Genomic DNA, 21,627 nt, shown 5'->3' with positions numbered 1-21,627 from the left:
ACTCTAACCATTATAATGGAAATGTAAAAATTTTAGACTGAAATGATTGTTTTTGTTTTGTAAATTGGGCAATTGAAACAATTAAACCAAATCATGAAGCAAATTTAAATTAAATTTCAAATTTCAATTCTATTGGAAATTAATATTTAATTTAATCAATTTGAATGTAAAAAAGTTTGTTTATAAAAACTATTGAATATCGAAATTGTTTTTATATTAATTTTTTAATTCGAAAAAAGTGAAATTTTTTATATTTCAAACCATTGATTATAATTTTCCATTTTGTTTCGTTAATCAATTTGAATTATACAAATTTGTCTACACAATACAAATGATCATCTTGAGAATTAAAGAAAATAGAAAAGTGAACAAAATTAACACTTTTCTTACTCGCTTTTTGTTGGTTTTCGGTACAAAAATGATTGGTTTGAAAAGATATTGGCAAGAAAGAAGGGAGAAAAAAAATCAAAAAAAAATCAACAATTAGAGAATCAAATAACCGGTTAATTACATATTATATCCCAAAGTTAAACCAAATGTTTGTTTTTTGTTTTTTTACTAAATGGCCGAACGTTAATTTATAATATGAGTACACAATGGCGATGAAAAAAGGGGCAAAAGTTATGAGAAGTAGAAGAGGAAGATATCAGTAAGAGTAGAAGTGGTAGTAGCAGTAGTAGTAATAGTTAGTAGTAGAATTGGTAGTAGAATTAATTGTAGTAGTAGTAGTAGTTGGTTTTAGTAGTAGCGGTAGAGGAAAAGGAGAAAGACGGACGATTTACAAAGAAGAGGGAGGAAGGAGCGATCGAGAGAGAAAAAAAAGGGTGTAGAGAGAGAGAGAGAGAGAGAGAGAGAGAATAGAGGAAAAAAAATTCAAAAGACAAAAAGCTCCTTTAGGATAGGGCACATTTTGCTTTTCCTTCTGGTTTATCGGTAACTTCATTCCGAACCCTTTCAATCATCATCAACAAAGATGTAAACAGGCTGCTTACGTCTGCATTTGATTTGGCACTGATTTCCATGAATTCTGCTTTCATATAATCAGCTAGTCTTTTACCTTCCTCGTAAGGTACAACTCTTTCAGATTGAAGATCCAATTTATTACCAACCAATACAATTGGAACTTGTACCTTTCCAGTCATATCCAATAATTTGTCATAGATTATCCGTATCACTTCAAATGATTTCAAGCTGTTTATGCTGTATACTAGACAATAACCATGGTTATCTATCGCATACGCTGGAGGGAAAATTGAATATTCATCTTGTCCCGCTGTGTCAACCAGTTTTAGAAAATATTCTTGTCCTTTGATTTTTACAGTCTTAGTGAAAGCTGAAAACAAAGAGGAGAAAGAAAAGAAAGAAAAAAAAAAGGAAACAAAATACAAGGTGAATGTTGGAATACATAAAAAAAAGAAGAAGAAGAAGAAACAGAAGAAAATGATCAAACGAAAACGAAGGCAAAAGTAAAAAAGAGAGAAAATAATAAAATAAAATAAAATGAAAAAGGAATAACAAGGTAAATAGGGAATAAAAGAATCTTACTGTTTTCTACTGTTGGGTCATAAGAATCAACAAATTGTCCTTTTACATATTGAATAGTCAGTGATGATTTACCTGGAAAATGAATAAAAAAAGATACATAAATGAAAGAAAAAAAAAATAAAAGGAGAAAAAAAGAAATGAAAGAAATAAGAGAAAAAAAAGAGAAAGAGGAAAAAAATAAAAAGAAAGTAACATTCTACTAACCGACTGATCGGAATCCCATTATGGCGATTTTCCTTTGTTTCTGAGGCATCTGGTATCACGTAAAAACCGAAAGAAATTTAAATTAACCAAAATCAACCAAAGATTATTAATTATTTTTACTGAAGATAGAATTTAAAATAATTAATACCATCTGATAATAAGCAGCTAATGAACAGAGACCAACAAATTACCAGATGATTTAATTTAAGAGAAAAAAATTTAACAAAAAGAGAGATGAAAGTATGAAAAAAGAAAAAGAGATGGAGCTACAATCGGGGAGCGTTTCTTAAGCTCCGATCGAAAGGATAACAAGTTGAAGAGAAAAGAATTTCAAATTTACCGGTTAACCTGAACGCCTGTTGGAAGTCAATTAAATTCAAGTCACTTTGGATCGGACATTTTTTAATTGTTTCTGTTTTTAAATTTATATTTCGTTAATTAATTTCGATTGATGTTCATGCAAATTTAATTTCTCCTGTGATTAGAACTACAAATTAGATTAATGTCACGAATTGAATTGTCTTCTCATTCGTTTTGTCTCTTTGTTTAACTCAACATTGTTTTGAAAATTTTTCATTTCTTTTTCTTCATCGGGTAAGTTTCAATTTAATTGTTCCATTGGTTTTTTGATAAATTCTTTTGGCATTTAGTGAGTTTTGTGTTTTTTGGTTTACAGTTGAATCCATGGGATACTAAATAGATTAATATCACTTCAAAAACAATTTAAGTCATTGTACATTCATTTTGAAAACAATCAGCTGATTATCTCATTTTGTTTACTTTGATCCGTTTAATTGTTTAACTTTCATTTCTTATTATTTTCTTGAAACATCAATCAGCTTGTTAATCATTTGATTTTTGATTCATTTGATTGAACAAACATCAGCCCATAGATTTAGGCCTATTGTTTATGGTGTATAATTTTTAGTTCAATTGTATTTTTGTCAAACTTGAAGAGGAAAAGGATGAGAAAATTATTTTTTTTTCTTTTTTTCTCTTTTTTCTCTCTCCATCTTCTCATCAATAATAAGCTTCGTTGTTTATCAATAGAATCAATAATAGTGATTATCTCACTTATCCTGATCAATCTAAAATTTTCTATTCTCATTTGTCTTGTTGTGTGTTAATAACAGTTTAATCATGTTCCGTTCTTGATAACTGTAAAACTTTTCATGATGACCTTTCAAAGAGCAACAGGTCAATATTAATAATCTAAATTTTTATTTTGACAAATTGTTGATTTCTAATAACCATTACTATGATTACCTTTGTTACCTTTGATAATTTGTATCATGGAATAAGAATGGAATGAATTGAGAAGCTTAAATCATTAACTTGATCATGAAACATCAATATCCAACAATTGAGATTCTGAGCACACTTAATACTCTTCCAATTGTTAAAATAGTTATTAAACTAACTTTTCATGTGTGCATATTAAACAGCAAAAAAAAATTAACAATCACAACAATGAAATATCTCAATTGACTCAATTAAACTTTGCTATTCTGCTATTTAATTAATCAAAGTGAACTTTTCCCCATTTCTTTTCAAACAGAATTAGATGAAATTAATGTCGAACTGAATTGTACAATCAAACGACCCTTTTGGAATTGGATGTCAACAGATTGAAACGTGGACTCGAAAAAAAAATCGACAGGTACGTAGATAATTACAATTAATACTAATTGTCATGTTCTTTTGTTCACATTTAATATTTTCTTTCTACTCATACAATAGTAAACTGACTTTGTAATGGACGACGATGAGTTCGAGGATTTCGGTGATCCAATGACTCTCAATGATTGTATTGATTGTATTCAACACAGTCTCACATATGCCTTTCTTAACACCTTCAAGATGATGTTAATTGTTAATTTAAGTCTTAAAATAGTCCTGAAAATGGTTAATTGGATGTTCACCTCAACCAGGAAAGAAATCGTTGGACGATACTGTATATTGTTGGCGGGATTGATTCTAATCTTCAACAATTTCCTCGACAATCTTCATTTAGCATTTTTATTTCTTCTTTACTGTGTTATTGGTGTTTCTCTGTTAAGTTTACGTCGATCACTGACCAACAATTCTCTATGGCTATTTATAGTGGTCACCATTTCTCTAAACGAATTGACCTACTACTTTGGCTATGGAAATGGTATCAGATTGAGAATTCATCTCATGTGTTCATCGATGAAGTTAATTGCCCTGAAAAGTGTTCTAAAAGTCATAGTAATCGACAAGGAGAAAAGTTTACCCAATTTTCCTTTTCTAATCACCTACTTAATTCATCCACAGAGTTTACCAATTGGCGGTTATTTCCCACCCAATTTAGAGAAAACAATTGACCAATACTCTAAAATTGATTCATTGAAACAAACTATTCTACCTTTTATTCAATCGTTAATTTTTCTCGCATTTTCTAATTGTTTCATGTTAATTCTAATGAGTGCCGGTGAGATTGTAATTGTTGATATTCTCACAACAATATTACCTTCCGCTCTTTGCCAGTTAATTGGTAAATTGTTCATTGCCTATTGTACGGCTTTACAATTTCGTACATCTCATTATTTTATTTGCCATCTAATTCAATTTAATCATGCTTTTTGGGGATCAAAGTAAGTGTACAAACTATAACACAATTTAAATCATTTCAATCTACTAATGTTAACTATCGATTCTTTCAATTAGTTTAATTGTCGCCAAACCATTGATGGTTGAATTACCTCGGTCATTAGTGGATGTGGTCATTGCCTGGGATATTCCGATGCACCAATGGCTTAAAGAATGTAAGTAATCAACAAAAATTATGATATAAAATTGAATAACAATTAACACAAATTATTCTTGATTAATTTTCTTCTAGATGTATATAAACCTTGTAAAAATAGATTCGATTTTGCCTCTTCAATTCTTGTAACATACACAATTAGCTCTTATATTCATGTAAGTAAATTTAAACTTAATTGTTGGAAAACCTGTTAATTTAATTTCTTGATTGTTGTCTGTTATTTTCTTTAGGGTTTTCGTTTCGAGATCTGGTCAGTACTCCTTTCTCTTGGCCTATTAACTTGGATCGAAAGTCTAATCAGAAATTTATTGGCATCAACATTTAATTCTTGTATTGGTGCTAAATCGTGTTCTTATACGAAGAAAACAAAGATTAATTATTTTACTATAATTTTAAATCATTTAAAATCATTTTCTGGCTATTCAATTGATCAACCTGAATGTACTCGAAATCATAAACTTACACCTTTTAATTCAGTTTGGGTGATAATAATTAACATCGCTTTCTCCTTATTGGCCATGTTTCATCTCGCCTATTTAGGCTCATCTTTTGATCTCAACGAAGAGGTAAATCTTTTTCTCTTTCACAATTAACACTCACCAACAATCAATTCTAATCATTAACTATCACTCTAATTTCCAGCAATCATCAACAAAACATGTAATCGAAACTTGGTTCAATATTGGTTTCTACTCCCATATAATTGGTTTTGCCACCATAACATTTTACTACCTAATCAAATGAACTACTTTCGTTATTTTTACAATTTGTTTATTATCATTTAAAAAATAAACTACCAATCAAAATAAAGAGAAAAACAATTAACATGATTGAGAAAAATTGGATTGAATAAAAAAAAGAAGATTGTTATTCGTTTCAAAAAAGAACACTAGATGGCAGTAGTTTTTTTTCTCTTTTGGGATCGTGTCTGTGTTTAAATCATCTCCTAATTAATTAATTAATCATTGTAATTAAAAAACATTAAAACCTCAAATTTAATCACAAATTGATCAGTGAGTCTCAGCGAATCTGTTGGTACCCTGATTGTATCTGAAACGTTACAAAAACTCGTACAATTAACCCAACAATCATGTGTCAAGAACACGTGGATCTTGTTGACAACATCTCAGGCGACAAGGTAGCTCTATTGAAGAAGAGCATCAACATCTTATTTCTTGACCTGATGGAAAACACCGTCCAGGCGGCAAAGAAACGCCATCAACAAAAATGGAACAACCAACTCAACAACATCTTTGAAACACTGGAGAAAACAATGGTAAATGTTGAACCCGCCATCCAAGATGGAAACTGTTTGAAGATATTGGAGAAAATTGAGAACTTAGAGAAAAGGCTTGACAATGGAACGAAAACCTATGCACAGGTCGCCAAAGCCAAACCATCCTTCTCAACGGTGATCATTAAATCCTCCAAGGTTGATGTAGACATTAGCGAAGTTCACAACAGCCTCAAACAATTAACCAAGGATGATACCTCGATAAGGGTAATCAACTCAACCTCCAACTCAAAATCGATCAGAATCACCACTGATGATAGCAAGTTGATTGAAAAGTTAAAAACCAAATTACCGGGAAAAGAGGAGAATGAACTCGAGATCGAAAACCTGAAAAAGTTAGATCCTCAAGTATCATTCATCATTGATCCTGATCAACTTGAATCAATTGAAAAATTCAAACAACGTAACAATATACCAGAGGAAATGGAAGCAGCAATTGTCAACACCCTAAACTTCAAGTCAAGGAATAAAGTCGAGAAGATGAGAGTAGTGGTTAGACTTAGCAAAGAGGCTCGCACAATCATTGCGAGGAAATCCTTTGTATTCATGGGGTCACAAAGCTCTGCTTATAAGGACGATTTTTACATTAGATCCTGTTCGAATTGTAATCGTATCGGTCACTCGACCAAATTCTGCAACAATCAACCTCAATGTTTTAAATGCCCGGAAGGAGAAAATAATCATCAGAGCTTCACATGCGAAAATAACAACAGAGCAATTGGTTGCTTGATCTGTAAGAACAACAATCAACAAAACATTGATCACGCTCCTAAAAGTAGAGACTGCCCCTCATTCAACAATGCGATCACCCTTTTAAAGTCAATCACTGATTGGAATTATGAGGATTAAAATAATAGCCAGAAATTGTCAAAAAATGGTCCATAAGACACAGGAAATTGTTGACAAACTAACTGAATATGATGCAGTCTTCATACAAGAACCCAACTTTAACATCATCTCCTCCACCAACACCAATTCATTAATCAACATCAATGAGGGAATTGTCCTGTCACACCTGGTAGTAGTACGATATCAACCCTGAAAATCGGTAATCACTCGGTCATTAACCGAGTTAAAATGGGTAATACCAACATCACCTTTGCATCATCATACTTACCTCCACAACTCTCCATCGGTCGATACAAGGAAGAGATTGACAAATTAACCAGAGCGCTAATGGGATATAAATCGTCCACAATTGTCTTCGAAGCGGATGTAAATGCGACCCACCCCAACTGGTCGAATGAACTATCAAGTCATAGCTCTTCAGTTGAGAGAGGACGTATTATTGCATCGATGATCAACGCGATCGGATTGACCTGTCACTCACCGAACAAAGACAACTTCACCTTCATATCACATAAAGGCAAACCATCGTGGATCGATGTGATAGCAACCAACTGTCACGACCTCTACAACAACTCGAACATGGAAGTAGTACTCGGCCACTGCGAGAGAGATCACAGACCAATTTCCGCTGAAATTAACTTTCATACCAAGAGAACGACCCAAAACAAAATTCGAGTGGTAGATTGGAAAAGGATTGACACAGGAAATGAATTAATAGCGAAGGAACTTGGTGACCCTCTAAAACTAAAAACCACTGTTGATCTCGAAAACTACATAACCGATTGGTACAGGAAACAGCTCACCCTGGTCGCCACATCATGGACCGAGATAACGCCTAAACCCTTCCTCATTGACAATAATAATCGACAGTTGATCAAGGAAATAAAAAACGCTAAACGAGCCTGCAAGTCCAATCCTTCACAGTTCAACCTCCACCGCCTAAAACTCAAGAAAGAGAAGCTGTCAACTGACCTGGCCAAGATTATCAATGAAAAATTCAATCAATCAAGTAGTAAAGACAAGTGGAGAAACATCAAAAAGCTCATCAATCAACGGTACGAGCTTCATGATGATTATCTCACTAACCTTCATCTATCGGAAGCCGAATACACACAAATCAAGCTAGAAGATCTCAAAGCTCCGGATAATCAGTGTAACAATCTAAAACCACCAGTCCCATTAGAGATCATCCCTTTACTGGAGACTCTAAAGGACTCCGCCCCGGGATTAGATCTACTAAAAAAAGAGTCCATGAAAAAGTTAATCAAAAGTAATGAACAGTTATTTCAACAAATATATGGACTACTGATCAGCAACAATATGATTCCTTGGTCATGGAAAATAACCAGAGCAGTAATGATTCCTAAATCTGATGGAATCAGAACCAGGACAATCCAGTGTGCCTCCTTCCTGCTCAAGATTATTGAAGCACATATACTTGATACACTCTCAGGTAAAATACCAAATAGTATGTTTAAGTATCAATATGCCTACCAACCAAGGAAATCAACCTCAGATGTGACGTGTAGAATAGTAGATCATGTCCAATCGAAAGGGTCGACTCCATTCATCATCCAATCGGACATCATCGGAGCCTTCGATCAGATTCATCATGAGCCGATTCTGAGAGCTGTTCTCAAAACAGACAACTCATCGTCCACTATCAAAATGATCATCTCCTTCCTCTCTAACAGGAACACCGCCTTCCAAAAGTCAGAAAACATCTCGATAAAAAGAACGGTGAAAGGTGTTCCACAAGGTTCAGCCCTGGGACCCATTCTATTTATAATGGGAATTGATGAAACAATATCTCAATTCGCTGATGATTATCTATCTGAGTTCGCGTCCATCAATCTACGCCAGAAATCACATCTTCTCTGCGTTTATGCTGATGACATATTCATTAGCTTGGATATTAACGTCAACCTCCTCAAATTAAACAACTCCATCAGCTACTACAAAGATATAATCAGTGAATTGAATATCCGACTCAGACCACTTGGGTTGTCAACATCTGAAAACAAAAGCCTACTAATCACCACACACCTGATAGGAAACCACATTAGCAACCAAGGAAAGATTAATTGGAAATCTAATGCCAACATTCTTGGCTTCCAATTCACCACCTCACATCTCTCTCATTTCATAAACTCATCAGAAATAATCAATAGTCTCGAAAAACAAATCAACAAGATTGACCTTCCTAGTGGGTTAATTCACTCCCTTCCTGTTCATGTTATCACCACCATCACCCAGTCAATGTTAGAATCAAAAATAATCAGTCACTCACCAATAATACTAGCCAACAAATCGATAACATCATCAATATTCCAAGATATTGAAAGACTAACTGGCAAATTAATCAGGAAAAAACTTAGGATCAAAGGAAGAGACTCATTAAGTCTAAGCTACAAAGCCCTGAACTACTCACCAACACTGGACAGGATGGTCAAATTCACAGTTAAATTCATGTTACCCAGAAATCATCTTTTACCATCAATCACTGAACATCTTTGTAAGAACTGTCCAGAATGTCTTCCATCGATAACAAACAACAGGATATGGTGGGGACTAAACTCGATGTCCAAACAAGCCAACATGAACATCAAAAATAGAATCTGGAGACAGAAATACAGTGATAATGTTGCCGCCTCTGTAGTGCTACAGTTGAAACAAACACCATGGAAAGTAATGAATAAACAAATTAGGTTAACCCTCGGGTTTTATAACTTCCTCTTCCCTGAACGGTGTGAATGTGGCAGTCAAGTCAATGACCATATCCACAATATAAGTCACTGTGAAAAATTCAAGGAAACGAGACAATTTATTGAGAATCAACGAGGAGGCGAAAACATCATCAAATTCATAATAAGAAACAACTGTAATTCAACAAAGTGCCATCTAAATGCCATCAACAAAACCTTATTCGATTCTCCAATCTTTGACTTGACCGAAAACATCGATCAAACACCATAATGAACACTCATTACCACCAACATCAACACCAACCTAACAAGATCATCAAAATTAACGAAACAATCATTACTAATTATACAACAATAATCATCAATTTTTACCTCATTTACATTTATCTTTTATTCCTTTTTGTTCTCCCTCTTCCCATACTTATAATATATTTATATCAAATTATTACAAAATAATCGATAAAAGTTATGATTACATGAACACCAAGAGCTGGCGCCTCATAAGCTGCTCTTACAATGCTGTAGAAAAGCAAATACAAATAAACTGGGATCATTGGACTTTTCTTTCTTTTGCTTCTCACTCGCTGTTTCTTCAGTTCTCTTTCTTTTTCTCTTTAATTCTTTTCCTTGGTTTAGGTTTGGTTTGTTTTCCTTTTTAGTGTTAATTAACAATTAGTGTTTTAATTCATTGACATTTGTGATCATGTTTCTAATTAAAACATTCTAATTAACTTAGTGTTTCGATTATCTTCTTTTCCAAAGATTATCATCTTTAAAAATTAAAACATTTTCTCAAACAAGTGATAATCTTTTCCTCTTTTTCTTCATTTCAGAATTTGTGTAAATAAGGTTTGACTTCTCATCTTTCCTATTGTCCATCTTTCTCTCAACATTTCTTAAGAGTCCTGACCTGATCTTTTTCTGTTTCTGTTAATTTATTCTCTTCCTTATCTATTTTTTTTTCTCTCTTCTCTTTCCTTAATTTGGTTATAATTCCTGATTCCTGGTCATGGAATTATTCTAATTCGATTTAACTAGAAATACAAAATTACTTCTTGGACTTGTTGTGTGTTTCGCATCTCTTACTATAAACCTGGTTTTGGGTTCTCAAGTACCCATAGATCTGGTTCTTGTTTTTCTTTTTGGACTCAATATAGTGTAACCATTACATCAACTTAACCATTGGATGTGTTCAACAAAAAAATTGTGATACTCTCAAAAGGATTTATATTTATTGTCAACGGAACAAGGATTAACATATTCTGGTTAATTTACCGCCACATTGTGATTTATCATTTATCTAATTTCCTCGTTGATCTTGTTAACATTTTGGTTTCTTATAAACAATTGTCACCTTTAACACAAATTGCTCATCCGGATAGTAATTGGACATTTTATCCACTTCTTTCCTCTCAGCCTCTCACACATACATCTCTCAATGATACCCAATTAAGTTTTCTACACACTTTTCTCCCTAATAATTAACTGTACACACAAATTTAACCCACTCACTGAAACAAAAATCATGAATCCTTATTTTGGTTTAATGATTTGGTTGTTAATTGGCTCAATGGTCATCACATCGGGTATCAGTGTTGAGCTTAGAGAAGTAAATGATAACGATGGAACAAATGACGATAGAATATCATCATCATCATCAGAAGATGATAATCTAGATCAGCCATGGCTACAGATCAATTTTATTTCTCCTCAACGTGAAGTTTCCCAAGCAAGTTGGTGGTTTGATAATTCAATTGGCTTCTCTGCTAAAGGAATGGACCATTTATACTTGTTAACCCAACTTCTGATGAACTGGATTCAACCACCAGGAATGCCTCCAGGGTTCATTAAAGAGGAACTCTTTGATCACCCTGTGGAACATGTTAAAGAGAATCAGTTAAAGGTTAGCATTTAACAGACACAATAACAATAGAAAAGAAAATCTTATTTAGATAAACAATCATGATGATGATGTCCGAATATCATCAAAGTCACAAACCCATCACCTCGATTGTTTATAGTACCACTCACATCATCATGAATATTGGTCAGTCATGATTGTCTCTAATAGTATACATTTTCTATTCTATTTCAACAATTCGTGATTAACCTTGACCTAAACTTTTCTTTAAACTAAATGTTTTGTTTTTATGCACAATCGATTGATTATTAGTAATTGATGATAATTTATATTATTCAAATTTAAAAGGTTCATTCAAGTGACGAATCAATTGTTTCTTAATTTGTTTTGTCAGATTGTTTTCCTTTCAAAATACAATTGAAACTATTATTTATCTCACTTTTTGTTTAATCCATTCATTGAAAATCTAAATAATGGTTTTATTTTGTTTCTTATTTGTTTCAGATTTTCACTCACTTTTGGGGTATAATACTCACCTCAACCATAGCAATATGTTTGTCTATCATTGTGCCATTATTAGGTTTTTTACTATGCTGCTGTTGCTGCAAGATATCATCGAGCAAACAACGTGCCAAACAAACACACAATCGAGATCCAACCCTGTACATCACTTCATCCTCATCAAGCTCCGGTTCTCCGGGTCATCATGCAAAGAAAAAGAAACCCAAATACAAGATTGATCGTGGACTAGATCCATGTTCAAGGTCACTTTGTAGTATTACACTTTTCACTCTTCTCCTGTTGGTATCATTTTTCGTCATCTGTGCTTTTGTCACCAATGAATTTGTTCACAATGGTATCAATCAGTTACCCAAAACGCTTAATCACAGTTTAGATGATATCAAATTGTATCTCAATAAGACACAATTTGAGGTAAATACTTTACTACGAACAAATTTCCGCCAACTTGAACAAGAACTGGACAATAGTTTGGATAAAAGTGGAATAATCGTCAAGAATCGTTTAGCTCAACATACTAAAGCGATTGCATTGGAAAATTTGACCGCGATTGTCACAAGTAAGTTGCAATCGAAAATTTTTATATATATAATTAATATAAAATATAATCAATTTGGTGAAAAATTTTAATCTTCGTTTATTCATAACACGTATAAAGTTGAGGTGATTCAGTTTTATCTTTTACAGTTATGCTAATGTTTTCAACCCTTTTTTAGTTACTAAAATCAGTAATTATGTTAGAGTTTTGTTAATCACGTTCGAATCACTAATCAGACTAATATTGTTTAACGTTTTAAATCATTTTCGCTTTTACAATTTTACTACTATTATTACATGATTTTACTATCTTTTCCAGTTAATCTATTTACATGTTATTATCAAATTTCGTTGTTTATGCTTCTTTGCAAAATTTTCTCTCATCTTTTTTTCTGAGTGGAATTCATGTTTTAAACCTTCTCATTGCCTATTCATCTTATCCTCAAGAAATTTGATTACCCTGATTCATGGATGATTTAAGATTACCTTCTCATTTTACTGTTTCCAATTCTTATTTACTAGTTGATAATTAACTTGTTTTCTCAGGCATTAACCAGAATATATTTCTGGTTTCTGATTATTACTATTTTTCTTACTTAGATTCTATTGATTCATCAAGTTGATTGTTGGGATTTTAAAAAATTCAAAAGCAATCATTCAGATAATGTATTGATTGTTATTAATTTACTGTTAGACTCTAACTCTTTCATGGGTTAGGCATAAAAACAGTTTCCAGGAACTGATTGATGTTGATTTTCAATACCTGTTACATGCATTTCATTTAATCAAAAATATCAATATAATATTTAATTTCTCAAAGTCATTTCTCTAATTTCCATTAATATGTTTTTATCCTGAAAATTGAACTTTTCTCATCAACATCAAATTAACATTTTTCTACACGATAAAGACTGATGATTAATTTCATATGTTCACCATCCGTTTTAGTTGAGTTAATCCAAATTCAATTAGATTAACTATTAATACTTTGTATAAGCTTATTTGTATTGAGCAAAAATGGACATCAAGTACTGAACATGTTATTTAATTGGTATAGTGCCAATTTTGGATAGATTTTCATAATGATTTCAAATAATTAGCTAATCATTTCATTAACTTTTGATCATTTTAATTTGTATCAAATTGCTTCCATAAATAATAGGCCGACAATTGATTACTTTTTCTATTATTTTGAAAATAATTGAACAATTAAATTGTAGTTTATTAGCTTAACCATTCATGATCAATATAGTAAATCTACATTTCTAATTGAATCAATATCCTAATCCGAATTTATTGTTTTTATTTCGATTATTTTCTTACAATTATTTCTCCAGAACTGTAATGTAATCCTCGAATTTTTTTTTACTATTAAGTCTACGGTGAATTCATACTCTTTTAATTCAATGCATGATTGTAAGTTGCTGGAAAATCAATCTTGTTTAATTGCTTAGATATCAGTAAAATTGTATAACTAATCACTTAAGGGTAATCAAGACATTCAAATTAAGAAAGGTAATGATTGATTTACACTTTATCTTGATTAATGTTTCTCTTTGTATCCATTTAAACCATAATTGTTTTCACAATGATCACAATTAACATGAAATGTAGAAATTAATTTGCTGTATTCATTGATTTTTTTTCTCATTTCCTATGTTTTTTTTATCAAAGTTCATAAACTTTTCAACTATTAACTGTTGGTTGTTTAATTATACGAACATCAATAAGTTTATGAAGCAAATCCAATTAGTATAACTAATTAATTTTTTATCTTTAATTGTAGTTAATTACTGTCTGAATATTGTTTCATTATTGAACTCGTTTTAATATGTTATTGTATTTGAATGTTATTCTTGAGGTATATTTATTTTGATTCATCTTTACAATGAAAACTTGCTACTAAACGTTTATCCTTCTTGTCTTTTTCTATTCTCCTTTCTCTCTTTTGCTCTCTTCCTTATTTTTCATCATGATTATTACTCCCACCTAAAGGTTAAGATCTAAAGGAGTGAATCAAGTTTTTTTTTCTCTTTGTTTTCCCTTCAACTTTCTTACATCAGATTCACAGTAAACATTAGTTTCCATTTGAAAGTAGCTACACTGGTCCCTTTGTTATCCTTTTGTATTTTCTGGTTTCAGGTTCCTCTATTTAATCATCATGCTCTCCCTCCTCCTCCTTGAAGTTCAATTCTGACTTGAAATTATCTAATCAGTACACTCACTTTATCCTGCCAATCTGTCATCCCTCAAATGAAATGGTTACTTGATTGTTGTTTCTTTTTCGGTGACAATAATAGTTAAGCAAATTAGGATGATACTAATTTCACTAGAACTTTCATCAATCTCTCTCATGTTTGTAATCACCTTAATCAATTCATCCTTGATATATTTGTCTTCATCCTGTTCCCCAATGTTATGTTGATAGCGAAGAAAAACTTGAATCAATGAAACAATGTAATTTCCAATTAATTCATCTAAAATACCATTTTATTCAATACTTTTCCTAAAGACTTCCGGTCAACATTGTAAAAATTTCGCAATTCTCTCTCTCTCTCTCTCTCTCTCTTTGCTGAATGCTTATGAATTGTTATAACATCTACAAGTTATCCACATCTAAGCTTATTAACCTTTCTCATAATTTGCTCGATACTTGTTTCTTTGCATGCAAAGCGGAAGAAGATTTTTTCATCTTTAGCCTTTATTGTCCTGTTTGTCCTACTTTCATAATCTTTTTTTCTTTACCTGTTCATTATTACATCATCACCTTTCTCTATCTGTCTCTCTTAATTCATACAATTTGTTACAGTGATAATCGAATCTCATTTTAATGCAAATACCTGAATTTGTGTAAAATCATGATGAACTAATTATGATTTGCATTGCTTAACCCACTCGAGCTTTAGTGTTAATTAATCTATTTTAGTGTCAAAAATATAAACAATATCTTTCAACACTTTTTCACGTTAAATTTTCTTCCTTTTCCTTTTTTTTTATTGAAAGAGAGGAAGAGGACGTTGATTCTGTTATTTCCATGAATAAGATAAAAAATAAAAGCATCAGAATCTATTTTGTCATCATTTTCTTTTCACTGTTTACATCACTCATCAAGAATGAAACGTTCATCTCTATCAATCATTTGCTGATTTCATGAAACAAATACTAACATTTTTATTTCCACACCAATCAGTTCATATAATTAAGACCATAAATTGTGTTTAAAACTTAAATAATCAATTGATAAAAATTACAATTGAACATCTTAAACTAATTGTACTCTACGCCTTTGAAGTTGATAACCTTATGCAATCTTCAGTCTCCTTGATTATCTGATAATCTGATTTTAATCAATTTGATCTCACCTTCAGCTAATTACTCTCTGCTGTTTAGATTATAAGTATCTTATCAATATTTCACCAATGAACAGTTTCAGTGTTGATTTTCATCGAGTCTTGTGGTCATTCAATGATCGACTGAAGTAGCTCATTTTTTTTATTGTTGACATTGGACTGATTGTTTCTCGCTAATCCACCAAGGTTATTTAACTCTGACCGTGAAAACAAAGTAATAATCAGTTACACTTTGATTCTCTTCCTTTCCTTCCCTCTCTTTCTCCACTGCAACAATCAAGCAACGAATACAATCATCACTTTAATTATGATTTTTGTATGCGAAAAAGGTTTACAATTAAATCCATGCACTACTGAATACATTCATTTCGCTTTGTTCAATTTAAAAAGAAAGCAATTTAATCAAATTAACAAATTTCAAGTTGATTTTGAAAACAATCAGCTGATTATCTCATTTTGTTTACTTTGATCCGTTTAATTGTTTAACTTTCATTTCTTATTATTTTCTTGAAACATTAAATAGTAAACAATGAAATCGGTAACACTTGATTAGACGGTTTTCTATTTGATCGTCAATCAATTAATTGAAAGAAAACTCTCACCAATTCTTAATTGTTGTCATTGACTCATTAGCTCATCAATAGTTAACTATATTTGTTACAATTTATCATGATTTAATTATGATAACAATGAGAGAGTAAAAGTTACGATTGTAAACCAGATTCACCAATAAGCGAAAGCCTGAATCTGTTTTCAATGGTAAACAAAAAAAACCGAATCCAATAAATTGCTCCTCTCGAAATGATTGACGTTATCATCATGTAAAAATCTTCATCATCATCAATTAATTATAATCTTAACAATAAATATGAAAACTTATAGAGAAAGTGAGATAATCACCAAGATGATTATTTTGTTTATATTGGATTATGTTTATCATTAATTTTCTCATTGATTATTATATTTCATCTCCAATATTATTAACAGTATGAAGCATGATAATTTCATAGTTATCATTCAATCTCAATTAGCTCTATCGATTGGCCATCATGTTGGTCATTCTTACTATGTAACTTTATATGATTATAGTTAATGAGGCTTGAAAACAATGTTTATTTAATTTCATTTTCGCAACAGTTTCTGGCATTTTGTTGATGATAAACGATGAAAATGATGATTTACAGTTAATCTTCCTTGTAACTGGTAACTCGGAAACTTCTGGGTGCGTCTCCAATTTACATCATTATCATAGCCTTTTATTTCACCTGAAGTATTCAATTCATTTACCGGTTATCTTTCATCTACCCTGACCTCAACTCTACCACCCCTGCTTATAGAATCCACTCCGCAACTTAATCATCTCAAATATAAACAAACATCAGCCCATAGATTTAGGCCTATTGTTTATGGTGTATAATTTTTAGTTCAATTGTATTTTTGTCAAACTTGAAGAGGAAAAGGATGAGAAAATTATTTTTTTTTCTTTTTTTCTCTTTTTTCTCTCTCCATCTTCTCATCAATAATAAGCCTCGTTGTTTATCAATAGAATCAATAATAGTGATTATCTCACTTATCCTGATCAATCTAAAATTTTCTATTCTCATTTGTCTTGTTGTGTGTTAATAACAGTTTAATCATGTTCCGTTCTTGATAACTGTAAAACTTTTCATGATGACCTTTCAAAGAGCAACAGGTCAATATTAATAATCGAAATTTTTATTTTGACAAATTGTTGATTTCTAATAATCATTACTATGATTACCTTTGTTACCAGGATAATTTGTATCATGGAATAAGAATGAAATGAATTGAGAAGCTTAAATCATTAACTTGATCATGAAACATCAATATCCAACAATTGAGATTCTGAGCACATTTAATAATCTTCCAATTGTTAAAATAGCTGTTACACTAACTTTTCACGTGTGCATATTAAACAGCAAAAAAATTAACAATCAGAACAATTAAATCTCTTAATTGACTCAATTAAACTTTAATATTAATACATCTACAAATTTTTACCTTGAATGATCCAGATTCAGTTTGGTTCGGATGACCTTTACCTCCCATTGCCAATTTTGTTTTTTATTTACACCAATCAACTAAATTGATGAACTTGAAGAATCAATTAGATTGAATTATATTTTCTGATATTATCAATAGTTAAACTAAATATAAAACTCAATAGGATTGATCATTTTCACCTAAATAATTTGTTGTATCCTTGAAAAAAACTTTTGAATCAAAATCTTTTATTAATCTGCTTTTCAATTAATCGAATCGATTTTTTTTTCTCATTTCTTTTCAAACAGAATTGGATGAAATTAATGTCGAACTGAAAGAATTGTACAATCAAACGACCCTTTTGGAATCGGATGTCAACAGATTGAAACGTGGACTCGAAAAAAATCGACAGGTACGTAGATAATTACAATTAATACTAATTGTCAGGTTCTTTTAATCAATCCCAGTTTTTTGCTTCTTTCACCATGATAACAGTAGAAACTTTTTTCTTCACATTTACTATAAAAATCAATCGATTAACGGGAACCATTAATCAGATGACTATCTAAGAATGAAAATTATTACCTACCCACAAATCTAAACATCATTTGATTAAATACTATGACCCAAATACTGAGAAACTATTATCATTTTGGTAACAATTAACCTTTTATTTTATCAATTGTTACTCATTTACCATCATCATTATCTTAATCGTAACCATTGCAAACTATTCAATCAGTTTTTTTTTCTTGATTGATTGACACTCATACTTATTTCATCTCTCCCACTTTGATTATCACCAACAATTTGACAATAACAATTTATTATCAATCAGATAATGTTATGTATTGTTTAATGACTTAACTCTAATTGGCGTGATTAGTTATACTTTTTTTTCCTTAATTTGATTATTAACCTTATCCAATATTTTCTTAATCATATATTTATCTAAGGAAGGAAACAAAGTTCCACTAATTAATTGTCTTCAAAATAAGATTATCTGATTACTATTACCATCACTGATTTTAATGATATGTATTGAAACTTTAATTTAACTGTTAAATTGATTACCAAGATGTTGATTTTAATCGAGAATAGGTTAATTCAGAGATTTAACCTTCTCGCAATTACTTAATTTGACCTGATCTGATCTTTGCGGATGATGATCATGTTATTGTTGTTAATAATGATGCTCATGATGATTTTAATGATAGTGATAAGGAAGATCAGCTAATTAGTTGTGCCTCAAGTCATTAGAATTGCAGTTTTCGGTTCTTTCTCCCTCTCATTATCCGAATTGGTCATATATTCAGTTGCTCAACGAGTTTTCTTTTCTTCTTTTTTTTCTGTTATCATCTTTCTCCTTCATCCTTCATCCTTTTGACCTTTTCTTTTCTTTTCTCTTCTTTCTTTTTTTCTCCTACAGAATCTTGAAAATATTCTGAAAAACTGTCGCCATCCAATTTGTATTGATTTGGAAGCCAAGTACCGGCGTAAATTGCCTCGATTCCAGATCTCCAATAAATTGGATAACCTTCCTAACCTGTTCCCCGTTATTGCAAACATTTCCGACCTTCTTCAGGCCGGTATAGTGGGCGAGGTCAGTAAGGGTAAATCAGCATTCGACCGGATTAGCCAAGAGATACAGAATGCTGTTAATGGGTCAATTCCCGAAATTAAAAATCAAATACGTTTGGTTGGTCGTGATTTATCAGCCACTGCCGATGAATTAAATGGGTTGCTTAGTTTACCTTCAGAAGATATTGAAAAGGGTAAACGAGAAATTAACCTTGGATCACAATTTTTGATAAAATATGATGTTTATCGTAATTTGGGCTGCCTTGGGGGCACAGCGATTATTTTCACCATCATGTTGGCCTATTCTATTGGCTTACTCTGTGGGGTTTGTAAAAAACAGCCCACTTATCATGAGTATCGAAGTCGTCGAATCAAGCCAGTCACATCTTGTCCTTTTCGATTTGGTATCTTTCATGTTTTCCTTTTGTTTGCTGGTCTTATGATTTCCACCATAATCTTATTCATTACTGGATCAGTTGTCGATCGTGTTGGCTGTTATTATCTTGAGCATCCAGAGGAACCACAGACTCGACAATTAATTGCAATCCTTCAGAAAAAATTGGATGATGGATCAATGTTCAAATCAAATTCTGATCATGTTGCCCTTCTCAAAGGAATTAAACCAAATCTTGCCGATGTAATTACTCGATGTCATCAGAATTCCAGTTTATATAATGTCCTTCAACCCAGTAAATACAATTCCATCCAATTGCATAACAATAAGATCATCGTTGGATTTAATATCAGTAATATACTTGAGTTCAAAGGACGATACAAGATCGAAACTGGTCTAAGAAGACTTCTGGCTAATGTGAACTTTGACCCATCGTCAATCGTCATCCTTACTCAACGAGCTATCCTGCTTCTGGAAAGGCTAAGAGAGACCAACCTGGATAGTCTTAATTTTTCATCGTTTTCCAATTTAATGTATCAAAAGGTGATTCCATTGGATTTGCATAATATTTCCCAAGAGATCGCCCAAGAAGCCAAAAAACTGCCCCCCTCGCACTTTAATTTCAGCTCAGAGCTCCAAGATGTCGCTTTCTTGCTGGAGGGTTATCATAATAGACTATTGAAAGAGATTCAAGAATCGTTGATTAAATTGAATAAAGCAGCTCAACGGATTAAAGATAAATCATCATTTGGATCTCGAGGACTTCGAGAGGCCCTTACGATACTTTTAAAGCAAGCAAAAAGTGCACAGAGTTTAATTGAACAGCGAGGTAAAAATGTAATCAAGGAAGATGCTGAACACTTTATTAATGATTTAGGTTCTCTCATTGATCAATATGCTCAACATGTTGTTGATGAGGTAAGTTTAGTTTGATCAATATTCTTGTATGTTAAACATTAATTGATTCAATTATATTTTCTCTCACAATTAGGTTGAGAATCGATTGGGTAAATGTGAACCCGTTAGTCGTGCAATCAACGCAACAACTATTGGTATTTGTAAAGAGATTGTTTTACCATTTGTAAGTTTTAATTTAACATGATTCTCATACAATAGTTGGCTAATTGCTCCTTTTAATTGTTGCTCTATTACCTTCAGAATGGATACTGGTTCAGTATGGGCTCAGCGATTCTCCTATTATTGCCCGCTACAATCTGCGCATCAATATTGGCCAGACTATTTCGTAAACTGAAAAGACCTCAAGCCCGTCGTCATGCTGATGCAGATTCGTAAGCATTTTACTTTTACGAATGATAAATTATCCGTTTGATTGATTATTAACATTCTTTTATTTTCTATTCTAGTGATCTGACTTTGGAAAATTTTGACGAAGACGACATTCCTCTCGCTCAGTAAGTGACCATTATTTAGATTGTAAATTGTGAATTTGATTTAGAATTTAATTGACTAATCTTTTTTCATTCTATCATCAAATTATCTTCAGGGTCGTTAAACAAACCGATTTACCATTTGAGGCTCGGCGAAACCCACCAATGTACCAAAATTCATCAGCACCCAGTGCTCCTCATTCCGAAGAAAATTGGATAACCTCAGCAACATCCCCACCGCACATGTATACTCGTCCTCCACCCTACAATTTTCACAATTAATCCAAACCAAATCAACTCTTAGAGTTCGTAAATTGTCAAAAGAAAAAACAAAAAACTCAACTAAGAAAACAAAAGAGAAAACAATTGACAGAAAATCTCGCCAATTCTAATGTACCTCCTTTATCATTTCACCCAATTCATTAATGATCCTTAATTAATTACCTTAGTTCTCTCTTTATGTCTTTTTTTCACTTCTTTTTTCACTCTCTATTTAATATCATTTTCATTATATTCATTTAATCTCATTGTAAACTCTTATGGACTTATGGTTGGCGAAAAGTGTATAAATAAAACGAGAGAAAATGTAATGTGATTTAATTCACTTT

At 31.9% G+C, this 21,627-nt stretch overlaps 3 protein-coding genes across 5 annotated transcripts; 2 read left to right on the top strand and 1 right to left on the bottom strand.

Moving 5' to 3' along the window:
• Window positions 1-205: 205 nt before the first annotated feature.
• Window positions 206-1,954, bottom strand: LOC128387742 (GTP-binding protein Rheb-like). The gene is made up of 3 exons (XM_053347008.1): window positions 1,750-1,954; window positions 1,546-1,617; window positions 206-1,333 (listed from the first exon to the last, which is right to left on the bottom strand). The coding sequence occupies exons 1-3, from the start codon at window positions 1,796-1,798 to the stop codon at window positions 894-896; spliced, it is 561 nt and encodes a 186-aa protein (XP_053202983.1). The 5' UTR covers window positions 1,799-1,954; the 3' UTR covers window positions 206-893.
• Window positions 1,955-2,156: 202 nt separating this feature from the next.
• LOC128387731 (protein-serine O-palmitoleoyltransferase porcupine-like) lies at window positions 2,157-5,382 on the top strand. Its single transcript, XM_053346998.1, has 7 exons — window positions 2,157-2,343; window positions 3,308-3,409; window positions 3,490-4,364; window positions 4,438-4,535; window positions 4,613-4,692; window positions 4,768-5,103; window positions 5,180-5,382. Exons 3-7 carry the CDS (start codon window positions 3,505-3,507, stop codon window positions 5,279-5,281), a joined length of 1,476 nt encoding a protein of 491 aa, XP_053202973.1. The 5' UTR covers window positions 2,157-2,343; window positions 3,308-3,409; window positions 3,490-3,504; the 3' UTR covers window positions 5,282-5,382.
• A 4,588-nt stretch (window positions 5,383-9,970) lies between these two features.
• Window positions 9,971-21,619, top strand: LOC128387673 (prominin-1-like). Of its 3 annotated transcripts, none has more exons than XM_053346933.1 (9): window positions 9,971-10,225; window positions 10,424-11,288; window positions 11,751-12,324; window positions 17,965-18,068; window positions 19,086-20,549; window positions 20,623-20,712; window positions 20,790-20,920; window positions 20,996-21,043; window positions 21,136-21,619. In XM_053346933.1, exons 2-9 carry the CDS (start codon window positions 10,911-10,913, stop codon window positions 21,299-21,301), a joined length of 2,955 nt encoding a protein of 984 aa, XP_053202908.1. In that variant the 5' UTR covers window positions 9,971-10,225; window positions 10,424-10,910; the 3' UTR covers window positions 21,302-21,619. The 3 variants fall into 3 exon arrangements, with proteins under 3 accessions (XP_053202908.1, XP_053202902.1, XP_053202894.1); XM_053346927.1 differs by having other exon boundaries at window positions 9,971-10,234; XM_053346919.1 differs by having other exon boundaries at window positions 9,971-11,288.
• The last annotated feature ends 8 nt before the right edge of the window (window positions 21,620-21,627 follow it).

This window comes from Panonychus citri, unplaced genomic scaffold (genome assembly GCF_014898815.1).
Source record: "Panonychus citri isolate SS breed McGregor unplaced genomic scaffold, ASM1489881v1 Contig00002, whole genome shotgun sequence".
Lineage (NCBI taxonomy): Eukaryota > Metazoa > Arthropoda > Arachnida > Trombidiformes > Tetranychidae > Panonychus > Panonychus citri.
This window is presented reverse-complemented; position numbering and strand designations above follow the sequence as displayed.

Excerpts from the sequence above, each read along its gene's own strand:
- LOC128387673 (XM_053346933.1), top strand. The coding sequence starts at position 10,911 with ATGAATCCTTATTTTGGTTTAATGATTTGGTTGTTAATTGGCTCAATG. Across the intron at positions 12,325-17,964 it reads TTTGACCGCGATTGTCACAA|AATTGGATGAAATTAATGTC; the intron begins GTAAGTTGCAAT and ends CTTTTCAAACAG. Across the intron at positions 20,713-20,789 it reads AAGAGATTGTTTTACCATTT|AATGGATACTGGTTCAGTAT; the intron begins GTAAGTTTTAAT and ends TATTACCTTCAG.
- LOC128387742 (XM_053347008.1), bottom strand. The coding sequence starts at position 1,798 with ATGCCTCAGAAACAAAGGAAAATCGCCATAATGGGATTCCGATCAGTC. Across the intron at positions 1,618-1,749 it reads AATGGGATTCCGATCAGTCG|GTAAATCATCACTGACTATT; the intron begins GTTAGTAGAATG and ends TTCATTTTCCAG. Across the intron at positions 1,334-1,545 it reads TGACCCAACAGTAGAAAACA|CTTTCACTAAGACTGTAAAA; the intron begins GTAAGATTCTTT and ends CTTTGTTTTCAG.
- LOC128387731 (XM_053346998.1), top strand. The coding sequence starts at position 3,505 with ATGGACGACGATGAGTTCGAGGATTTCGGTGATCCAATGACTCTCAAT. Across the intron at positions 4,536-4,612 it reads GCACCAATGGCTTAAAGAAT|ATGTATATAAACCTTGTAAA; the intron begins GTAAGTAATCAA and ends ATTTTCTTCTAG. Across the intron at positions 4,693-4,767 it reads CAATTAGCTCTTATATTCAT|GGTTTTCGTTTCGAGATCTG; the intron begins GTAAGTAAATTT and ends TATTTTCTTTAG.